Here is a 21,852-nt window from a genome sequence, read left to right on the forward strand (position 1 = left end):
CTGACATGAACTGTTTTATCTTTTGATGAATCGTGATTAAAGGCCGCGGAGATTAAACACGCGGCGCCTCGAGCTGAATGTTCATCTTCTCACAGCTGTTTCATTAGCACGCGGAGATCCAGCCGCCACCGGAAGTGAGGAGGAGGAGTTACTTTCAGAATAAAACCAGGTTGGCCTAAAGCGTTTAAAACGGGACGTGCCCGCTCATGCTTTTATTATGTGAGACCCGGACAGGAAGTGAGTCGTTCTCACTCCGGCGGGCTTGGTCTCGCGCCCCCCTGTCTATCTCGCCGCGCGCTGCTCTCCAGACGCGGTCACACGGAGCTCGCGCGTCCCGCCACACGGAGCTCGCGCGCTCCCCAGATCTTCAACTTCAACGGAAGGCGGCGTGGAGGGGCTGGGGGGGGGAGGGAAAAGTGACGTCCCTGCCGGCGGCTTCCGGTGTCCAGTGATCGTCTTCCTGAGAACCGTTGGGCTCCGCGAGCCCGCCGGAAGCCGTGCGGGATGAGGCGGCAGTGACGGGGCAGCGACTCCTCGGCCCGGTCACAGGTGGACCAGGATTACCACCCCCCCCACACACACACACGCACACGCACAGACCACCACCACCAAACAGCCCTCCAGCCCACCCCGGAGATGCTGCTGTTGGTGCCCATCCTGTGGTTCGCGGCCCGGAGTGGGGCCGCTCCGTCCCCGAGCAGCGAGCAGCCGGACACCGGCGTGGTGAGTCTCTCCGCGGCGCCGGAAACTTGTGTGCGTGCGTGTGTGGGTGCCGCGGCGCGGCGGCTTTCCTTCTCGAATGTGCGCGTTTGAGGGGGCGCGCGTAGACCAACTTCCCTCACCTGACGCGGTGGGAGCGGTGGTGCTGGTGCGTCATGTGGTGGATAGATGAGGGTCGTTCGGAACCGGATGTCAGTCACACCGGACCGAACCGGCCTGAACCGAACTGAACCGAACCGAACTAGTGATGATGCGGAGCAGGAGAATAATTGTTGGGGGGGGGCACTGTGTGTGTGTGTGTGTGTGTGTGTGTGTGTGTGTGTGTGTGTGTGTGTGTGTGTGAGAGAGAGAGAGAGAGAGAGAGAGAGAGAGAGAGACGCGCGCGCGCGCGTCCGTGCTCGTGCTTAGCAGCAGCAGCAACGGCAACAGCAGCCAGCTGACGGACGTGTTTGGATTAAAGCGATCAGCTGGAACGTCACCGCCGTCCAGTATCGTCTTCCTCTCCTCCTTCTCCTCCTCCTCCCTTTTCTTCTTCTACTCTTTGACCTCCACGTCATGTTCCACAGCGAGTCATCGTTCCCGCCGTCCCTCCCGCCGCTGCATTGTAGCCGCTTTAATTGCCTTCGGTTTAGATTATGATTCTGTTTTTGTTCGTACGTTGAAGCTCATTTCCCTGAATTAATGATGTATTTTTGTAAGATGAATCGAATCAGACTGATGAGCTGCTCGGCAGCAGAGGAGGAGACGACAGAGGGGAGCAGTGGGAGAGAGTAGGAGCGGGAGAAGGTGGAGGAGGGTGGGGGGTGGAGGAAAAGGAGGCGGTGGAGGAGACAGAAGAAGTGAGGAGGAGGTTCAAGCGGAATAGAGAAGCAGAGTTCAGATGAACTCAGGATGGTCACATGGTTTGCACCTGTGTCAGGTGTGTGTGTGTGTGTGTGTGTGTGTGTGAGAGAGAGAGAGAGAGAGAGAGAGAGAGAGAGGACCAGTACTTTCCTGCTGTGTTTTATTGTGGGGTGACTGAACCAGGAGCTTTCTGTGTGGATGTCCCTCAGGCCCCTCCCCACAGGCTCCTCCTCTCAGGCCCGTCCCCCTGTTTTCCTCTCCCTGGCTCCTCTCCCTCAGGCCCCTCCCCCTGTTCCCGCCCTCACAGTCTCCTCCCACTCAGGCCCCTCCCTTCAAGCTCTCCCCCCAGGCCACTCCCCCCTAGGCTCCTCCCCTCAAGCTCCTCCCCCCTGAGCTGGGGGGGGGGGACTTTAGGCCAACAAGAGCATGGCTTTGTGTCTCTGCCCCACCCCCTGGTGGACATGCAGGGAATTGATTGGTCGCTCTCGTCACTGTGGGGACGAGGCTTCGGTCGACATTATGATCGACATATTGCAATGTGTGGCGATATATCACAATATTTTTTCACAGTATCGCAATATATTTTCACATTATCGATCATCCAACGATGTTACGACGTCCTCAGACTTTTATTTTGAAAGAACAGTAACAGGTGACAGGTGTGGAGGGTTAACATTCAGAGACAGAGAAACTTCCTGTTTGGAACGTTGTGCACAGTTCAGTGCAGAAAAAGAAGAAAAAAGAGGAGAAGTGACGAGCACGTCAACAACGTCGTCTCAGTGGGAGTTTCCTCTCAGGCTGAAGATCAACGTTGATCAGCGGCAGCTGCCACAGTCTGTGGCGGCTGCCGCCTGCCCGTCAGCTGACACCTGGAGGTGTGGAGCGGGGCGGGGCGAGCTGCTGGGTTTGGGCCAACCAGGACACTCGGACCGCCAGACCAGCCTTCTTCTCACTGGTTCTGCTCCTTCTGATGCTTTGAGAAGAACGTGGCTACACCCCCCCGCCCCCGCCTCCTCCTCCCCCCCCCCTGCTCCTTCTCCTCTGGGCTGCAGATGATTGAGCTGCTGGAACAGATGTTTCTCCTCCCTGGCGTGGAGGTTCCAGCGTCACCACAAGCCTGGAAAACATCTGGAAAGACGCTGTGGTTCTTTTCTTCTTCTTCTGTGGTTCTTCTTCTGTGGTTCCTCCCAGCGGCAGCCGTCTCTATTTCAGTGCTCAGCGTGAGAAGGATGGCGTGGGAGAATCTCCCACCTCTTCATCTCCCGCTTCTCTGCCTCCTCCTCAGACCAGCCGCTGTCTCTCTGAACTGCTGCTGCTGCTGCTGCTGCTGAGACGGTACAGAAGTTCCACCACACGTGGAGCTTCTCAAAGACTTCCTGTTCTCTGGAAGTTCTCTCCCCACAAAGACATGAAAGAGCCTCTTTCAACTTTCTGGTTTTTGAGGCTCCTGGCAGCCAGCAGGAGGGGGAGCAGGGAGGAGGAGGAGGACGAGGACGAAGAGGAAGAGGAGCAGGAAGAGGAGCTCCAAACAGTTGAAGATCATGCAGACCAGCTGCACAACATCCCTCCTGTCTTGTTTGCAGAATTTCTTTCATTTAATTCAAAAAATTCATCATTTGCATCATGATCACATGACCCTGCCACATGCCAACCTGCGTTTCACCCTCCGGCAGCTAGGTGGCAGTGTGCTGATGCTCTCAGTGTATGTTCAAGATCAGAATATACACACATTAAAATACAGGCATAAGCAGAAATGCTCGTTTTGGACTTTTCACCTTGAATTTGATTGGCTGGTGACCATGACGCTGTGTTTCTTTCGTTCCGGTTTAAAACGTTTTTTTCAATGCAGTTTTTTCATGGAGCAGAGATGTGTGATTTATGCCCCCTTGTGGTTGGAAGGAAAAAAAGGCGGCTTGATGTGCATTTAAAGTCCAAAATGACTCAAAACGATCCATCGTCCTGGAGCCCTGGGGGCAACACACACACACACACACACACACACACACACACACACACACACACACACTCTGTCCTTAGTGGCTGATGTATTGCTGAAGTGAGGCTGCAGAAGAAGAAGAGTCCATCGTCACCACTGCTGCCGTCCGGTTTGATGCATCGCCGCCAAGCGCAGCCTTTGTCTCTCTCTCTCTCTCTCTCTCCCTCCCTCTCTCTCTCTCTTCCCTCTCTCTCTCCGAGTCGTCACGACGGCGCCGTGATCCATTTCAGCCCGGTGGTTATTTTCCTCCCGAGGAGGATTTCACCGCCTCCCAAACGGAACCTGGGGAATCATGGCGCTCTCGTTCGCCGCCTCCTGTTTGATGAGCCGGCGGATTAACGACGGGCGGGCGGGCGAGTGAGCGAGCAGGCGGGTGAGAGAGACTCTGGAATCGTCCACCTGTGGAGTGAGAAAGAGAGAGAGCTGCACCTGGACGTCCCCACCTCACTCTATTTCATTTGGCCAGTAAAATGCTCCATCTGCTCTGGATTCCTTGTGGGAGGCGGGAAGGGGGGTGAATGGAAGGGTGGGGGGTGGTTGTCCAGCGAGGCCCCAACAACATGATGAGTTCTCATCAGCTGCCGGAATTCTGTAAACGCAGGAAAATCACTCAGGAGGAGCTCAGTGGGGGCAGGGGTTAGCGGTTAGCCTAGCGCTGCTGCTACTGCTACGTTCATTTTAGGCTGTCTTTCTTTTTTTCAATCACTAGCTGCTACATCTCATGCTTTTTTCAGCCAGACTCACTAGTGCCACCTACTGGTAACATTCAGTACAGTTTCCTGCTGGCTAACGCCTCGTTTCTATTACCCCTGGATAAAAAAAACTTGGAAAAACTTGGAAAAACCTCAAATATGGCAAAAAAAAAAGTTTTGACGCTCATGAGGCAGTTTTTCAGATGTATCGATATTGAGGTATATCGTAAAAGTGTCACGGAAACCCATTTTTGCATTTGTACGTCAGCAGACGTGACGTACGAGGTCACGTGACCAGTTCGCTTCAAGTGAAAATGGGGCGTTATGTTTGGACGTAGGAGGAGATGGAATTTTTTTTTTTCCGAGCAATCAAAGAGAAAATTAGAACAACCATTCTTGACAGCAAACGGAAACAAATAAAAGCAAACGTAATTGATTTTACGAGAATTCCGTCTTATGCACTTCACACCGTTCAATGGAAACACCTGCAAATCGCAATTGCCCTTTGTGGAAATTTTATAAATATTACTTTTACTTTGCGAAAAACTGTAATGTAAACGCAGCTGCTGACAGCTACTTCCTGTGTGCGCTGAGTGGCAGACAGTCGGTGAACAGCAGAGCTGGAAGGAGAGGAGAAGTTAAAAAGAAGAAGAAGACGACAGCAGCTGCGGCTCCAGTCATCAGTGGTCGTCTTCTCCTCCTGCTGCTGCTGCTGCTCGTCTTTGTTACCGCGACGCATTTGAGGACTGCGAGATGTTTTTTTTTTTTGTTTTTTTCGTCCTGGCGAGGAGCGAAGATAAGGGCTCGCTCGCTGCTAATTTGGTCATTAGCGGTGCTCAAGACAAACATTGAGTCAGAGAGTCTTTGACTCGCGACTCATTTTCCTGAAGTGCCATTAATCCGTCCGCCAGCGTCCTGACAGGAAGTGACTCTCTCTCTCTCTCTCTCTCTCTAGCGTCCTCTCTCTCTCTTTGCTCTCTTTCCACTTCGCCTCTCCGCCGCCGCTGTGCTTCAAGAGGAGGCTTTCTTCCTGCCGGGTCCTCTGATGGCTGCAGAAGGAGGAGGAGGAGGGAGGGGAGAGGGGCAGAAGAAAGGCTGCAGGAAGGTCACAGAGAAGCAGAAAGCAGGAGAACAGGAGGAGGAAGAAGAGGTGGAGGAGAAGGTGCTACTGGCCTCCTTTGAGGGGAGGAGGGGGAGGAAGTAGAGGAGGAGGAAGAAGAGAAGAAGGAGGAGGACGAATAGGTGGAGGAGGAGGAGGAGCGGCAGCTCTGGGTGAGTCATCCAGCCGAGGAACATCAGCCGCTCTCATCATTATTTCAGGCCAGGAAGCCGAGAAATCTGCAGAGTCAGAGGAGGAGCAAGTCAGGAGGTTCCTCTAGAAGAAGCAGAGGTTAACCTGGTTCCTCTAGATGGAATTGAGGGACCTCCTGACTTGCTTCTGTAGCGGGGAGCTTCCGACTCTGCAGTTCCTCCAGAAGGACTTGAGGAACCTGGAGAAGAAGTTGAGGAACCTCCTGACTTCCTTCTTCAGCAAGGCTACAAAGTCAGAGGCTCCTCACTGAAAAAGGACCTCCTCCACCTCCCCCACAAACTCCCTCCGCAGCTGCAGCAGGTAGTGGAGGAGGCCATCGGTACCTTCTCTTCCTCCTCCAGAAGGAGGCCAGCAGCACCTCCTGCTCCTCCTCCTCCAGAAGGAGGCCAGCAAAGTGAAGTCCTGCTACATTCTCAGCTGGCAGTGTTGGGACACTTTTAGCTCGGCTGTCCCACTTCCATCACCGCCGCCGTGTGACCTGCCGTCTGCACCCAGTGCATCATGGGATTTGTATTGAGGGCGAGGAGATTATTTTGGGAATCTGCTGGAGTGACGTCTAACCTCCCCTCCCCCCACCCCGGCCTCGTTACCGTCCTCCAGAGACGCCCCAAATGGGGCCCCGACTGCCCCTGCCGTCTTATTGGTTGTCTCTGCCGAGGTGGGCAGGGCCTACTGCAGCCGTCAGCCACACCTCTTTCTGTCCCCAACCACCCAATGGGGTGGTTGGGACCGACGCAGGTGTAGGACCACCGTGAACCATGTGACAGGAAGTTCATTCAGTACAATTGATATGCAATAAAGTTTAAAATTAAAAACCTTCTGGCAAACACTGAATGGGAGGCACGAAGGAGCTACCGGCGCCCCCGGTGCTGCCGGAGAGTTGCGTCGTCATGGCGACGCGCTGCACCAGTCAGCCAGTAAGTGTGAGCCAATTAACATGGATTAAATCATACAGGATCAAATCATACAGGATTAAAAACAAACTGGATTAAATCATTCAGGAATAAATCAAACTGCATTCCGGTAGCCAGGATTGAATGAAACTGGATGAAATATACCTGGATTAAATCAAACTGGATTCAATCAGCCAGGGTTGAATAATTCCAGAGAGACAGTAGCTGGTTGGATGCTCAGTAAATTTGTCACTAATGTCCTTTAATTCATTCTCATCTTCTGAGCCGTCCTGAGGACCCGAGTCAGTCAGTGGTCAGGAGAAGCAGCAGATCTTCCTGGAGACCACCGTCTTCCTTCGTCATGACTCCCCACGTCGAGGGGGGAAAAAACAGCCGAATCATCTACATGCGGGTGCTGCCTCGCTGTAACCGGGGGGCGCTCTTCTCCTCTTCTCCTCTCTTCTTCTTCTGAAGCGCCGCGGCTCAGCTGCCAGAGACGTTCAAAGGAGCCGAAACGACGGCGAGACGAGCGACTGGAATGTTCAAGAAAAGCAGCAGCAGCAGAGCCTCTGAATGCTAATAACACTGTGTGCGTGTGTGTGTGTGTGTGTGTGTGTGTGTGTGTGGGGCGGACGCTGCAGACTGGCGCTCGCTCGCCGCCGCCACCTCTTTGTCAGAATCATAATAGCAGCATTAATCTGAGGCCGTTAGCGACGTTAGCGACTCAGCGGCTAATTAGTTTTGTTTTCCATCCAAACAAACAAAAAAGACTTATTTCCCATAATGCCTCTCCCTCAACGACAATTCAGCCAATTAGCGTCTGGTGTGACGGACTGACCGTCTCATCAGGGACGAGGAGGAGGCAGTGGAGGAGGAGCCTGAGGAGGAGGAAGAAGCGGAAGAAGAGGAGGAGGAAGAAGAAGAAGAAGAACAGGAGGAGAGACGAGGTGGTACTGCTGATCTCCAGTCAGCAGCAGAAATACAACTTCACAACCCATCATGGATGGAAGGTCAAAGATAATTGCCACACTCCCTGCCAGGTGTTGGCTCAGCCCTCTGAAACCTCCTGTTGACACGTGTAAGGTCCAACACAGAAATCAGGCTGCAAACAGAGGGCTATGGGGGCATCCCCATAGCACCGCCTAGCCTCGCCTCGCCACGGTACGGTTGTAGAGCGGCCCCACTGGCCGCTACACGGTTGTAGGGGCCGCCGTTTTGGTACCTCAAGCGCTCAGGGTCCAAGCGAGACGAGGCGAGTTGAGTGGTGACGTAGTGACGAGCAGGGCACTGGATTGGCTCAGTGTTTTCGTCGATTTTCCCTTTCGGAGCGGACACCGACGCCAACTCTTTTGACACGGAACTTCTGTGTTCGCGAGTGTGTTCAACCATATTCGCGGCAAACGGCGAAGCGCTCGGAACAAACCGAGTTGCTCCTGCGTGAGGTGTGTTAAGTTAGGGAATCCGAGGAGTCTTGAGACGAGAGGAAATACGGATTCGTCGAGAGGACGTGGCTTTTCGCCGCGAGGAAGCCTCGAACACCGCGGCATAAAGTGGTCCTTGGCTCGCTAGGGCAGCTATTTCAAATAAGGAGTCGTGCTTACTGTCTGTTTGTTTTTAAATAAATGCGATTTCCCGTTGTATCTGTCTCGTGTTTACTTTTGGTGAAGATATAAAGGTTGAACTACACCTTTACTCTCCCAGAAAACAAAACCAGAAATTATAAATGTTGCCTGCATAAATGATCAACTGTGATTTCAGTGAGGAAAACTGTTCTTTCTTTAACAGAAAAGCAACCACAGACCGAGCAGCAGGTATGAAACAACTTCTACTTTGTCCATCGCTGCGCTGTCGTGTATCGCACAGAAATAATGCCGTGGAAAACATTGTCCCGCTTTACCGCGTCGACTCTGCCCACGGTCTCGTGGACCCGGGGCTGTGGGGACACAATCGAACCGTGGCGAGGCGAGGCGTGGCGAGGCAAGCCGAGGCGGTGCTATGGGGACGCACCCTAACTGTGCTGCTTTCTGCTGGGTGACTCCTAGTGGAGCTGCAGAAGGTCTCCTGGTGGTGGTGGAGCTACTTAAGGTCTCCTATTGGAGCTGCAGAAGGTCTCCTGGTGGTGGTGTTGGAGCTGCAGAAGGTCTCCTGGTGGAGCTCCAGAGGTTCTCCTGGTGGTGGTGGAGCTGCAGAAGGTCTCCTGGTGGTGGTGGAGCTCCAGAGGTTCTCCTGGTGGTGGTGGAGCTGCAGAAGGTCTCCTCAGCCTGCTCTCCATGGCTAGCATACCTCTCTGACAGCCTGAAGAACTGCAGCCGTGTGATGGAAGCCGTCAGCTGCTGCATGGATGTTGTTCAGCCACACAAAAACACACATGGTTGACCTTTGACCCAGTTTGACTCCATGTGACACAGCCTGCATACCTTCAGTGAAGTTCGTCTTGAGGCCCTGATGCTGCTGCAGTTGTCACCAGTCTTCAGCCCCCCCAGCCTATACATTACACCATAAATACACTGCAGCTGTATGTTGAGGCCGTGTGTGTGTGTGTGTGTGTGTGTGTGTGTGTGTGTGTGTGTGCGTGTGTGTGTGTGTTGGGTAGACTTCAAAGCCCCCCCTCCCCCACCTGTTAAAATAACCTCACATTGGGCGAAGGCAGTCTGGTTGGCGCCACCTGCTGGTGGTGTGAGCCCCTCCTCTCTCTAGCCCAGGCATGAGGGGCAAACTACGGTCCGGGGACCATATGTGGCCCATTAAGCTTTTTTATCCGGCCCACCGAACTTGAAGAAATAATATTAATAGTCAGTTGGTCATAAAATATCTGTAGTTTATCCATTTTTCAATGTTTTAAATCCCGTGGGGCTTCAAAGACACTGATTCTTTTGTAACTTTGCTTTAGTTCATTTTCAGTTGAACTAATGTGGGAAGCGCAGATGTTTTCTGCACATCCCATGATATACAGTATTTTTGCCTCCTATGAGGTGGCTCACCAAAACACTCCATCCATCTGCTGCTGCTCCGGCCCCTCTGTCACATTTTAGAACCCATTGTGGCCCCACCAGTCAAGAGGTTTGCCCACCCCTTTTGTAGCCCCTCCCCTGCCCATCTAACTCCTCCACCAATATAGCTCCTCCTCCTTGGTCACCTGACTCAACTGAGCTGAAGTCCAGCAGCCTCTCCCTCCCCGCTGCTCCGTTCCCTCCTCCCTTCGCCTCTCTCTCTCTCAGAGGGATTAACACGATTCACTTACCAGCTTCATCTCTAATCCCCACACGCACACACACACACACACACACAAACATAAACACACGCACTCAGGGGTCCATTTAATTGACAGATGATATCTGTGTGTGTGCGGGTGTGTGTGTGTGTGTCACTTCTGGGAATCAGCCCCCCTTCTGTGACATCACAAAGGGCCCCGCCGCTCCCTTGGGAAAAGCCCCACAACCCTCTCAACAGGTTGGCGGATCAGTCCCAGCAGCAGGCCTTAAACAGGGGGCTAAATCTGCCGCTTCCTGGGATAGCCAGGAGGTGGCGCTACGGCTGCTGGTGCCCGGTGTCTGAAGCAGCAGCAGCAGCAGTAGCAACAGCAGCGTCCCCTAGTGACAGTCTCAGTCTTCCTTTTGCCATTACCACAGCTAGCATGGAGCTAAAAAAATCTCAACTCTGTCTAACAGGGGGTCCTCCTTGGTTAGCTGGACAGGTTAGCCTAGCCTTGATCCTCCAGACGGGGACACTGTCTAGATACTGGCTGCTTCGAGAGCAGATGTAGGCAAACTACAGCCCGGGGCCCATATGTGGCCCGTTAACCGTTTGAATCCGGCCCGTCGAACATGAAGAAATTGGACTACCAGTCAAAGTTTTGGTCACATACCTCATACTTCTGAATTAATGTTTTTTCTTCTTCCTTCTTCTTTCATTTTCATGACTACTTACATTGTAGATGGTCACTCAAGGCATCAAAACTATGAATGAACACATATGGAATATGTATTCAACAAAAAAGAGTGAATTAACTCAGACTTCAGTTTTATATTTTTGATGATCTAGAATAGCCACCCTTCATATGAAATATATTATTTAGGTTTTTTTTTTTTTTCTTTTGCCTCATTAATCCACATATCTTGGTCAAAAATTTGATGTCATCAGTATGTACAGCATCTACAGTGTAGAAAGTAGTCGAGATAAAGAAGAAACCGGTGTGTCCAAACTTTTGACTGGTAGTGTGTGTTAATCGCCAGTACGTTATAAAGTAGCTGTATTTCATCGTTTTTTTCAGTCTAGTTAGAGTCATTTCAATAAAGAACGAAACACTGTGGGGCTTGAAAGACACTGATTTTGTTGTCACGCTTTTGATCCTTTTCAAACGACATTAAAGCACGTTTTCTACATATCCTACGATATGTTTTTCCCCCTTATGAGGGGGGTCCATCCATCCGCTGCTGCTCCGACCCCAGAACCCATTGCTGCCCCACCAGTCAAAAAGTTTCTCCACCCCTGTTCGAGAGGGATCGCCAACGTGCTGCGTTCGAGGATGACGTGCCAGCAGTGGCTGCGTGCTGGCAGCGGCGTGCCTGCAGCTCCTGCCGAGGCCGTTGCATTAAAGTTGGAGTCAGAGCTGGCGGGCTCGCGGCATCCCAGCCGCTCGCCGCTCCTCCGAGACTGCAGCACTAAGAGCTGCGGCAGACGAGCCGCCGCTGTTTGTGAGTGTTTGCCGGGCACGTCCGGGCTCCCTGCCGCGTGGCAGCGTGCTGTTTACAGCAAGCGATGTGCCATCTAAACCGCGCCCTCGGATCCATCGGGGGAGCGGCGGCAGTGGCAGATGTGAATTTAACCAAGTTATATAACGGCGACCTGATCCGCGGCGCCGTTCCGCTACGGTTCCAAGTGAGAACTGAGCAAGAAAAACAGCAGCATGCTTTTACACTGGTGTCTTATTCTGAAGTCTTTTATCCTGAAATATATTTTTCTGAAGACCTTTAGTCTGTAGACTTTTATTCTGAAATTCTTTTTGCTGAAGTATTTTATTCTGAAATTCTTTTTTCTGAAGACTTTTATTCTGAAATAGGTTTTTCTAAATACCTTTATTCTGAAATAATTTTTTCTGAATACTTTGATTCTGAAATCGTTTTCGCTGAAGTATTTTGTTCTCAAATCATTTTTTTCTGAAGACTTTTATTCTGAAATTGTTTAGCCTGAAATATTTTGCTTTGAGTGGCGTTTTCTTTAGATAAAAGTCCCGGAATAATGAATTCTATCCCTGCTAATCTAATCACAGCTGTAGCCCCTCTCCTCACTGAGAGTCGGAGGGCGGAGCCAAATCTTGATGCAATCTCGATGACTGACAGCTGCTGCTGCTGCTTCTTATTGGATAATGACCGTGTGTGTGTGTGTGTGTGTGTGTGTGTGTGTGTGTGGCGGCCAATGATGGTCGTCAGAGCGAGACAGAGGATCTCGCTTTGTGGCCTTCTCACCCCCCACACCCTCACTGCAAAGCCCCGCCCCCTCCCGCCACTCAGGGCTCCATCAGCTGATTAAAGTTCCTGTTAGGATGATTGGTATCGTCCTTTCTTCCCGGCAGCTTCACAATAAAAGCTCAAAGTCTTTTTTTCTAAGGTTATTGATCTGACCGCGCTGCCAGTGCCTTCTCCTCAGGCTCCGCCCCCTCCTCCGCCATCCAAACATAACGCACCATTTTGACTTGGAAGTGAACTGGTCAAGTGACCCCATACATCACGTCCACTGTTGTGTAAATGTCAAAAAAAAAGTGCTTCCATGACACTTTTGCAATATAAAAGCCACCTCATGAGAGCATCAAAACCTTTCAGCGATATTTGAGAGTTGTTTTTTTTTTTAAGTTTAGGTGTTTCCATTACCAGGTTTTTATTGTGATGTTTAGGTTTTGCGCTAGCTTAAGTCACCCGGCCTGCCTTTTATTTTGAAAGTGCAGCCTGCTGTTGCGCTAATGAGCTTGTGTTGTTGTGATGCAGATCAAGAATGGCTGCAGTAATTAGCCTGTTCCATAATTAGCCTCGCTGAGCGCTGGGGCTAATAATCACAGAGAGGAAATCATACAAAAAAAATTCCAACCGTCCGCCAAACAAGAACGCTGTTCCCTGTTTGTTAGCTAGTTAGTAGGTTTTCCCAGCAGGAACACGCTGCAACGCTCTGATGTTCCGTCGTTTGTTGTTTGTTTTTTTTTCACATTCAGATGTTCCATGTAAGTGTGTTTTGTTCTCCTGCGCTGCTGGTTGTCGAGCGGTGAGAAGTTGCCTGAGCAGCTGAGCTCGGCTGCTTCCTCGGCCCCTCCGCCTGCCACTCCCGGGTTTGGAACCGTCAGCATTGTTCCGCCGCTGTGACAGCTTTTTCCTTTCTTTTCTATTCTTTATTTATTTATATATTCATTTATTTATTTATTTATAAAGAAGGTGAGTGTTAGTGACGGACAGGCGGCGCCGTCCTGCTGAAACCCCCAAAAAGAGCCGTCAAGGCTGAAAAGGCAGCGGCTATTTTTAGCGTCTTTGTGTTGTTCTGCAGCTGCTGCAGCTCCATTAGCAGGAAGCTAAAGTGGGCAAAGGGGGTTTGGGGGGGGCAAAGAAGAAGAAGAAAGGTTGCAGTCAGTATGAAGCCTAAAGTCTGATCTGATGGTCCAGTGGGCTGAAGATCTCAGCTGGTCCTGGTCCAGATCTAGTCAGGACCAGGACCAGCAGAGGACCTTCAGTTGGCTAGACCTGGACCAGGACCAGCTGAGGACAGTCTACTGGTCCTGGTCCCAGCTAGACTGTTCCTGGTCCAGCAGGATCCAGTCGCCTGTCCTGGTCCTGACTAGTCTTGAAACAGGACCTTCAGCTGATCCTGGTCCTGACTAGATCTGGACCAGGACCAGCTGAGGACTTTAAGTACCCAACTAGACCAGGATCAGGCCTGGTCCTAGTCCTGACCAGACCTAAACCAGAACCAGAACCAGGTGAAGGTCCTGTGCAGCAGGGTACAGTCACTGGTCCTGGTCCTGGTTTAGTTGTACCAGGTCCGATTTCACCTTTACCTGGCTAGGACCAGGCCAAGGGATGACGCCAGTAACGGCTGCTATGCTACTGGAGACCAGTTCCTGGTCCTGGTTCCAACTGGACTGTTCCTGATCCAGCAGGGCAGCAGGATCCCATTGCTGGTCAGCTGAATTTCCTGGTCCGGTCCTGGTCCAGGACCAGCAGTGGGTCCAGTCCTGTTGGATCCAGCTGGGTCCATTTGCTGGACCTGAGGACCAGAAACTGGTCTCCAGTACCAAAGCAGCCGTTACTAGTGTCATCACTTCCTGGAGTCATTACCAGCGGGTGTGGCAGTTTCTCACTTGACCTTTGACCTGTGTGTGTGTGTGTGTGTGTGTGTGTGTGCTGTGCTGCCTCCTGCAGGACTGGCTGAGTAAGTTCGGCTACCTGCCTCCTCCCGACCCGGTGAGCGGTCAGCTGCAGACCAAAGAGGCTCTGAGCAGAGCCATCAAAGCCATGCAGAAGTTCGGAGGCCTGAAGGAGACTGGAGTCTTCGGTACGAGAACCTGTGTGTGTGTGTGTGTGTGTGTGTGTGTGTGTGTGTGTGTGTGTGTGTGTGTGTGTGTGTGTGTGTGTGTGTGTGTGTGCCTCCCTCCAGCAGGGGGCAGTCTACTCACTGTGCTGTGCTGCAGATGAAGCCACACTGGCTCTGATGGAGACTCCCAGGTGTTCGCTGCCAGACGTCCCGCAGGCCCAGCAGCAGGGGGCGGGGCCACGGAGGAGGAGGGGGCGGGGCCTGACTCCTCACAACAAGTGGAACAAGAGACACCTCTCCTGGAGGTGGGACACAAACACACACACACACACACACACACACACTTCCTCACCTCCTCCTCTTCCTCCTTCTTTTCCTCCTGTTGCTCCTCCTCGCATGAGACACACACACACACACACACACACACACACACACACACTTCCTCCTCTCCTCCTCCTCCTCACACGAGACACACACACGCACGCGCACAGACACTGCTGCTGTGTAGCTCCTCCCACTCAGACGGCGGCGGTGGCCGTCGGTGGCCACTGTGTGGCGCTGTGATTGGTCAGTGTGGGGGTGATTCACGGCACTGAGGAAGGACTTGTGGGTGGGAGGGGCTGTGGGAGGGGGGGGGCGGGTTGAGGAGGGGGGGAGGCCTGTTGCCTGGCAACCAGTCAGAGCAGCAGCAGCAGCAGGAGCAGCAGCAGCTCGACTCCTTCACTCCTCCTCATCTTCACTGAGGTACCAAACCAGCTGGTTCTGATGCTGCACACGTCAGCAGCAGCTGCGCCACCTCCTCCTGCTCCTCCTGCTCCATCATCATTCACCTCCTCCTCCTGCTCCTCCTCCTCCTTTTCATTCTCCTGCTCCTCCTCTTCTTTCTCCTCTTCCTCATCCTCCTCCTTCTCGTCCTCCTCCTCCTTCGTCCTCCTCCTTCCCTTCATTCTCCTCCTCCTCCTACTTCTCCTCTTCCTCCTCCTCCCTCTTCGTCCTCCTCCTCCTCCGCTGGGAGGTGGCGCCTCACGGTGGTGGACTGTGGATCTTGCGGCTCAGAGGATGATGAAGCGAGGGGTCGGCCGGAGGGGGGCGTGTCTGTTCCTGAAGATAAAAGGCCTCGTGATGATGATGATGAAGATGATGCTGACGGCGGCGGCGGCGCTAAGTGCAGCAGCACCATCTGTCCAGGACGCAGCTTAGCGAGGAGGGCGGGGCCAAACATATGGCTGCCTGTCGCCGTTCACACACACGCGCGCACACACCCACACACACACACACACACACTCTGCTGACACTGTGTTGTGTCGTTGCTTGTTGCTGCTTGTTGTGACACTCAGGTGGTGAATCATTGATGTGCCAACGCGGCTGCTCACTTTGTATCAGCGCCGCAAGGAAACACTGTTGCCGTTGTTGTTGTTGTTGTTGTTGTTGCGCCCCCTGGCTGCTCAGAGAAGAACCGCAGGCCCAGACTGGACTCGAGCAGTTCCTTGTACACACCAGCAGGGGGCCCTTCTTTGCTTAGTGGTCAGAAATATATTGATAATTAAACATATAAATTAATTTACTAATAATATATTTGTATTTTGGTGTGAAGTACATATTGTACCGAATGTCTTCACACATATTTAAAAAATAACACTCGCCTTTTCTACATATGGGTCAGCGTGAGCACAATGCATGATTGGATATATTGCCATGCTAGTATCCATCGGATGTACACTACTTGCAGCGATGCATTGTGGGATACATTGAGTGACTATATAGTGAATACCAATGTTCATTAAGGAGTTAGACAACAGTGTAACATGGTGAAGCCCCTGTGTAGTTACCATATCGTCACAGTAGGGGGCGATGGAAGACACAGTGACTCGTATTGGAAGACTAAGGTTAGCCGCTAGTTGGACAGCACATGCTCTTCAGCACCACCTTCAGGCGAATTGACTATTGATGAGCTGCTGTGAAGGTCTGCTAGACCTCCTCCTGCTGGACCTCCTGCTGGACCTCCTGCTGGTGAACCTCCTGCTGGATGGCAGATGGTCCACTGAACCCTCGTCACAAACACTTGTGGTTCATCTTTTAAACGTTGGCTCCCATCACGTCTCCAGAGGGCTCCAGATGGCGCCGTTCATCACAGCTCAGCGTCTTCATTCCTTCAGTCTTTCAAGTTCCTCTGCACACTACTGCCATGCTGGCAGAGAGAGCAATACAACAACAAACAACTGCGCGCCTCCATTTTCTCCTTCTTCACCTCCTCGTCTCCCTCCTCCTCTACCTCCTCCTCTACCTCCTCTACCTCCTTGTGTTCCATCTCTTCCTCCACCTCCTGCCTGACCTTCTCCTCCTCCTCCTCCTCCTCCTCCGACTACTACGACGACTTCCAACTATTCCTACACATCCTTGTCCTCCTCCCCTGCTCTTCCTCTACCTCTTCCTCTCTGACCACCTGATTCCTTCTCCTCCTCCTCCCTGACCTCTTGACTTCCTACTCCTCCCTCCCCCCTAGGGTGAGGACCTTCCCCAGGGACTCGGCCCTGCTGGGTCGGGACACAGTTCGAGCCCTGATGTTTTACGCACTGAAGGTCTGGAGCGACATGGCGCCGCTCAACTTCCACGAGGTGGCGGGAAGCGACGCCGACATCCAGATCGACTTCACCAAGGACGACCACGACGACGGCTACCCCTTCGACGGGCCAGGGGGCGCCGTGGCACACGCCTTCTTCCCCGGAGAGAGGTTCACCGCCGGGGACACACACTTTGATGACGATGAGGCCTGGACCTTCAGATCTCCAGGTGGGTGGATGAGATGAAGATGATGATGACGATGATGATGATGATGATGATGAGGATGGGAATGATGGTGATGATGATCATGAAGATGGTGATGAAGATGACAATGGTGACAAGGTTGATGAAGATGATGATGGTGATGATGGATGGATGGATGGATGGCTGATGATGATGGTGATAATGGATGGATGGTGATGATGGATGGATGGATGATGATGATGATGGATGATAACAGTGTGATGCAGCTCTAATCTAAATCACTGATTAATAACAAGAACTAAATGAAAACTCGAACTCGTGCTCGTGGTGCTAACAAGCTCCTCCCCCTCCCCCACAGACACTCATGGGATGGACCTGTTCGCCGTGGCGGTCCACGAGTTTGGCCACGCCATCGGTCTGGTCCACACCTCGGCCCTGGAGTCCATCATGAGGCCGTACTACCAGGGGCCCGTCGGAGACCCTCTCAAGTACCAGCTGCCCTACCAGGACAAGGTCCGCGTCTGGCAGCTCTATGGTACGACTCTCCTCCTCTTTTTCTTCTTCCGCCACCTCCTCCTCCCTGACCTTCTTCTCCTCTTCCTCCTGCACCTCCTCAATCTCTCCCTCCACCTCCCTGTCCTCCTCCCTGACTGTTGATCTCCCCTTGCAGGTGTGAGGGACTCGGTGTCCCACACCTCCGGCCCTGAAGCCCCCCTCCAGACCGCCGAGCCGCCTGTCCTGCTGGACCTGCCCCTCAACCGGAGCACCCTGCTGTGAGTAGAGGGGCGGGCAGGACTTCCTCAACTGCTTGACCTCTGACCTACTGCCTGTCCGTCAGTGAGTCAGTCAACCAGTCAATGAGTCAGTCAGTCAGTCAGTCTACCAGTCAGTCAGTCAGTCAACCAGTCATTCAAACAGTCATTCAGTCAGTAAACCAGCCAACCATTGAGTAAGTCAGTCAGTCAGTTAACAAGTCAACCAGTGAGTCAGTCAGTCAGTCAGTCAGTCAATTAACCATTGTGCCAGTCAGTCAGTCAACTAGTCAACCAATCAGTCAGTGAGTCAATCAGCCAACTAGTCAGTCAGTGAGTTGGTCGGTCAGTCAGTCAATGAGTCAGTCAGTAAGTCAGTCAGCCAGTCAGTGAGTCAGTTGGTCAGTCAGTCAATGAGTCAGCCAGTCAGTCAGTCAACTAGTCAGTCAGTGAGTCAACCAGTCAGTGAGTCAATCAGCCAACTAGTCAGTCAGTGAGTCAGTCGGTCAGTCAGTCAATGAGTCAGTCAGTCAACCAGCCAGTCAGTCAGTCAGTCAACTAGTCAGTCAGTGAGTCAGTCAGCCAGTTATTGAGTCAGTCAACCAGTTGGCCAACAGAGGACGGAGGTGGAACTCTAAAGTGGTGATTTAACGGCTGGCCGTGGTCGGCGTGCTAATGAGGGCGGTGTTAGCGCCACAGGGCCACCACTGTTAGCCGCCGCCGCTACAAAGACCCCCATTGACAGCCAGCAGCCCTGCTGGACAGAGGGATAGAGGGAGGGAGAGGGAGGGATGGAGGCGGGTCTTCCTGTTCAGCAATGTGCAGCTCGACCGTGACTTCCTGTTGGGAGGAGCTTCTTTTGCTCTTTCCCTTTCTTCTTTTGTGGTTCCCAGATGTGAGCGAGCTGAGCTTAGTTAGTTAGTTAGCGTTGTTAGCTTGCAGCAACCAGGACCTCACAAAGCTGGACTCTAACTCAGTAATGAGCAAACCATGGCCCGGGGGCCACATGCGGCAAACGCATTACAAACAAATCATTAGGTTCACCAAGACATTTAACAATCGAAAACAAAAGGGGCAGAATCAACCTTTCAGCTCTTCCATTTATAGGGTACCAACATATGCAACCCGCTTGGTCCAGCGTTTAATAACAGTGCTTTTCTGAAGGCGCAGTGAAAAGGTCATCTTTTCCAGAAGGTGTATGTCATTTACTATGGTTATCCACTCCAGTATTGTAGGTGGATCAGGGTGCAACCAATGCCTTGTAAGGGTTTTTTTCCCCCCAGCATTTATCAAGATGCCAAATAGATATTCATCAGTTCTAAAATAGCTGTATTTCATCCATTTTTTCAGTGTTTCAAGAGTCATTTCAATAAAGAGCTAAATACCGTGGGGCTTTAAAGACACATATTGACACGTTTATTGTCAATTGACATTAAATCACATTCACGTTTTCTACATATCCCATGATGTATTTTTTCCTCCTATGAGGTGGCTCACCAAAACCCTCCATCCATCTGCTGCTTCTCCGGCTCCCTCTGTCCCATTTAAGAAGCCATTGTGGCCCCCTAACTGGCAGGGTTTGCGAATATTCTATATTGTATAGAATAGAATAGCCCCAAACCCTAATCCTAACCTTTTCATATGAAACATACCGTATATAACATAACATATTTTGGCATTTAACTTTTTTTTCTTTTGCCACATTAATTCACATATCTTGCTCATATATTGGATGTCTTCAGTATGTATCTACAGTGTAGAAAGTAGTAAAGATAAAGAAGAAACAGATGTGTCCAAACTTTTGACTGGTAGTGTTCTTGCACACTATATTTTTATTTTGACGTATTTTCTTTCTTTCTTGTTAACACAGTCATTTGTTGTTGACTTTCTGGAAAATATTCCTGAACTCTTCCTCCCTCTTCCCTGATCCTGGCCCCTCCCCCTCTCTTGGCCTGCCCCTTCCTTGCCCCCGCGCCCCAGTCTGGCCCCAGATGCCCCCGACAGGTGTAGCAGCCCCTTCGATGCCGTGGCCCAGATCCGAGGGGAGGCGTTCTTCTTCAGAGGTACTGAGGCAGGAAGTGACCACCTGACCACCCAGGGCAGCTCTCTGATTGGTTGTGGGACGGGGTGACTGCTGTCTGCTGACCACTTCCTGTCCGTCCCAGGGAGGTTCTTCTGGCGGCTGACCCGGGAGAAGCACCTGGTGTCTCTGGGTCCGGCTCAGATCCATCGCTTCTGGAGGGGCCTGCCCCCCACCCTGGACGGTGTGGACGCTGTGTACGAGCGTCCCGGCGACCACAAGATCGTCTTCTTCAAAGGTGAGCAGCACTGAAGAACCTGCTGAGTGGCTGGGAGCAGCGTGTCACACTGCCCCCTGGCTGCAGCACCACACACTGCAAGAGCAGTTACACTGCTGCTGGACAGAGACAGACTGGGGGGATGGATGGATGGGTGGATGGATGATGGCTGAATGGATGGAGGATGGGTGGATGGATGGATGGATGATGAGTGGATGGATGGATGGGTGGATGGATGATGAATGAGTGGATGGAAGGATGATGGATAGTGGAAGATGGATGGATGGATTGTTGAAAGATGAGTGGATGGATGATGGATGGATGGATGGATAATGGATGGATGGATGGATGATGAATGGACAAACGCCCGTCCCCGGCTGACGCGCTGCTGACGTCGCCCCCTGCAGGCCAGAAGTACTGGCTGTTCAAGGACAACATCGTGGAGGAGGGCTACCCTCGGCCAATCAGCGACTTCGGCCTGCCAGCGGACGGCCCGGTGGACGCCGCCTTCGTGTGGCTGCACAACGACAAGACCTACTTCTTCAGGGACGGACGCTACTGGCGCTACGACGACCGGCTGCGGCGGATGGACCCGGGCTACCCCAAGGACAGCTCGCTGTGGAAGGGCCTGCCCCCCCACATGGACGACGCCATGAGGTGGTCCGATGGTGAGCTCCTCTGATTGGTCCGTGTCTGTCTGAGTGGCGCAGGAGCACCAAAGCACGCCAAACCAGCGTTAGCTCCTCCGTCACTAGCTGCGTTTCCATTACCCGTAGAATTGCGCAAAACCTAAATATCGCAATAAAAAACTGGTCATGGAAACCTTTTTCGCATTTACACGTCAGCAGACATAACGTACGGGGTCACGTGACCAGTTCACTTCAAGTGAAAATGCTGCATTATGTTTGGACCGAGGAGACGCAATAGTAGTAAAAGAAAAATATAACGGCCATTCTTGACTGCAAACAAACGTAAACATGTACTTTTTCGAAGTTTTACAAATATCGTTTTGATTTTGCGCAGCTAGTGATGCAAGGAAGTAGTGGGTAATGAGTCACAGCACCACACGCCATCCGTCTATCATGGTTGCCACACACAGCTGCTACCACTCCGCTATAAGTAAGCCCAACATCTGCTCTCATTAGCGCTGAACACGCACGTCTGCCCAGGTTCTGCATAGACTCAGTGACGTGTATACACCAAACCAATGGACCCTGGCTACACCAGGCTCACCTGCAGTCGCCGTCGCGTTTTCTCTTCTCTCGACTCTATCGAACGCCTCCTGTCTGTGCCTCTGCAGGCTCCTCCTACTTCTTCAAGGGGCGGGACTACTGGCGGGTGGCGGGTGGCGACATGGAGGCGGAGCCGGGCTACCCTCGCCCCATCGCCCGCGACTGGCTGCTGTGCGCCCACATGCAGTCGGACTCTCCAGACGGCGAGGCCGAGAACACGGCGAGCGGCGGCGGCGGCGGCGGCGACCACGCCGAGAGCGGCTATGAAGTCTGCTCCTGCACCTCGGACGGCGCCACCGATTGGCCACCGGCCACGTGGCTGCTGGCGACACTTTGGACGCTGCGGCTGGCCATCCAATCACTGAGCTCGCTGTGACGGCAGCCATCCGGGACGCTTTTTTCTAATCAACATCAGTTGGTATATTTTTTGGTTGTTTTTTTTGTTTTTTTGTCTTTTACGACGCTCTTATTTATTTTTAGCTCATCATCTAAAACAGCGTTTCTCAACTGGTGGGTCGTGACCCGGAAGTGGGTTACGGAGCTGTTTTGATTGGGTCACGGCTTCGTGGGCGGTTTCCTTTTTTCTTTTTCTTTTTTCATTTAAAAAAAAAAAAGGAATTTTAAAATATACCCGGAAGTGGGTTACGGAGCGGTTTTGATTGGGTCACGGCTTCGTGGGCGGTTTCCTTTTTTCTTTTTCTTTTTTCATTTAAAAAAAAAAAGGAATTTTAAAATATACCTATCCGTATAAAAAATGTCGGGCATTTATTTTGCAAACAGTTCACTTCAGTAATTTCAATAATTTATTTACTAGACATGATAGAAAGGAAGTGGGCG

At 52.1% G+C, this 21,852-nt stretch overlaps 1 protein-coding gene across 1 annotated transcript; it reads left to right on the top strand.

Moving 5' to 3' along the window:
- The first annotated feature begins 279 nt into the window (after positions 1-279).
- On the top strand, positions 280-21,597 carry LOC142890245 (matrix metalloproteinase-17-like). The gene is made up of 10 exons (XM_076029147.1): positions 280-723; positions 13,857-13,989; positions 14,126-14,273; positions 16,472-16,758; positions 17,093-17,269; positions 17,405-17,507; positions 19,467-19,549; positions 19,652-19,804; positions 20,191-20,451; positions 21,084-21,597. Exons 1-10 carry the CDS (start codon positions 637-639, stop codon positions 21,389-21,391), a joined length of 1,740 nt encoding a protein of 579 aa, XP_075885262.1. The 5' UTR covers positions 280-636; the 3' UTR covers positions 21,392-21,597.
- Positions 21,598-21,852: the final 255 nt, after the last annotated feature.

Source organism: Nelusetta ayraudi, unplaced genomic scaffold (assembly GCF_046127955.1).
Source record: "Nelusetta ayraudi isolate G7.1 ecotype Tasmania unplaced genomic scaffold, CSIRO-AGI_Nayr_v1 ptg000026l, whole genome shotgun sequence".
Classification (NCBI taxonomy): domain Eukaryota; kingdom Metazoa; phylum Chordata; class Actinopteri; order Tetraodontiformes; family Monacanthidae; genus Nelusetta; species Nelusetta ayraudi.

Coding starts and splice junctions, on each gene's coding strand:
- LOC142890245 (XM_076029147.1), top strand. CDS start 637: ATGCTGCTGTTGGTGCCCATCCTGTGGTTCGCGGCCCGGAGTGGGGCC. Junction 14,274..16,471: donor AAGAGACACCTCTCCTGGAG/GTGGGACACAAA, acceptor CCTCCCCCCTAG/GGTGAGGACCTTCCCCAGGG. Junction 20,452..21,083: donor CGCCATGAGGTGGTCCGATG/GTGAGCTCCTCT, acceptor GTGCCTCTGCAG/GCTCCTCCTACTTCTTCAAG.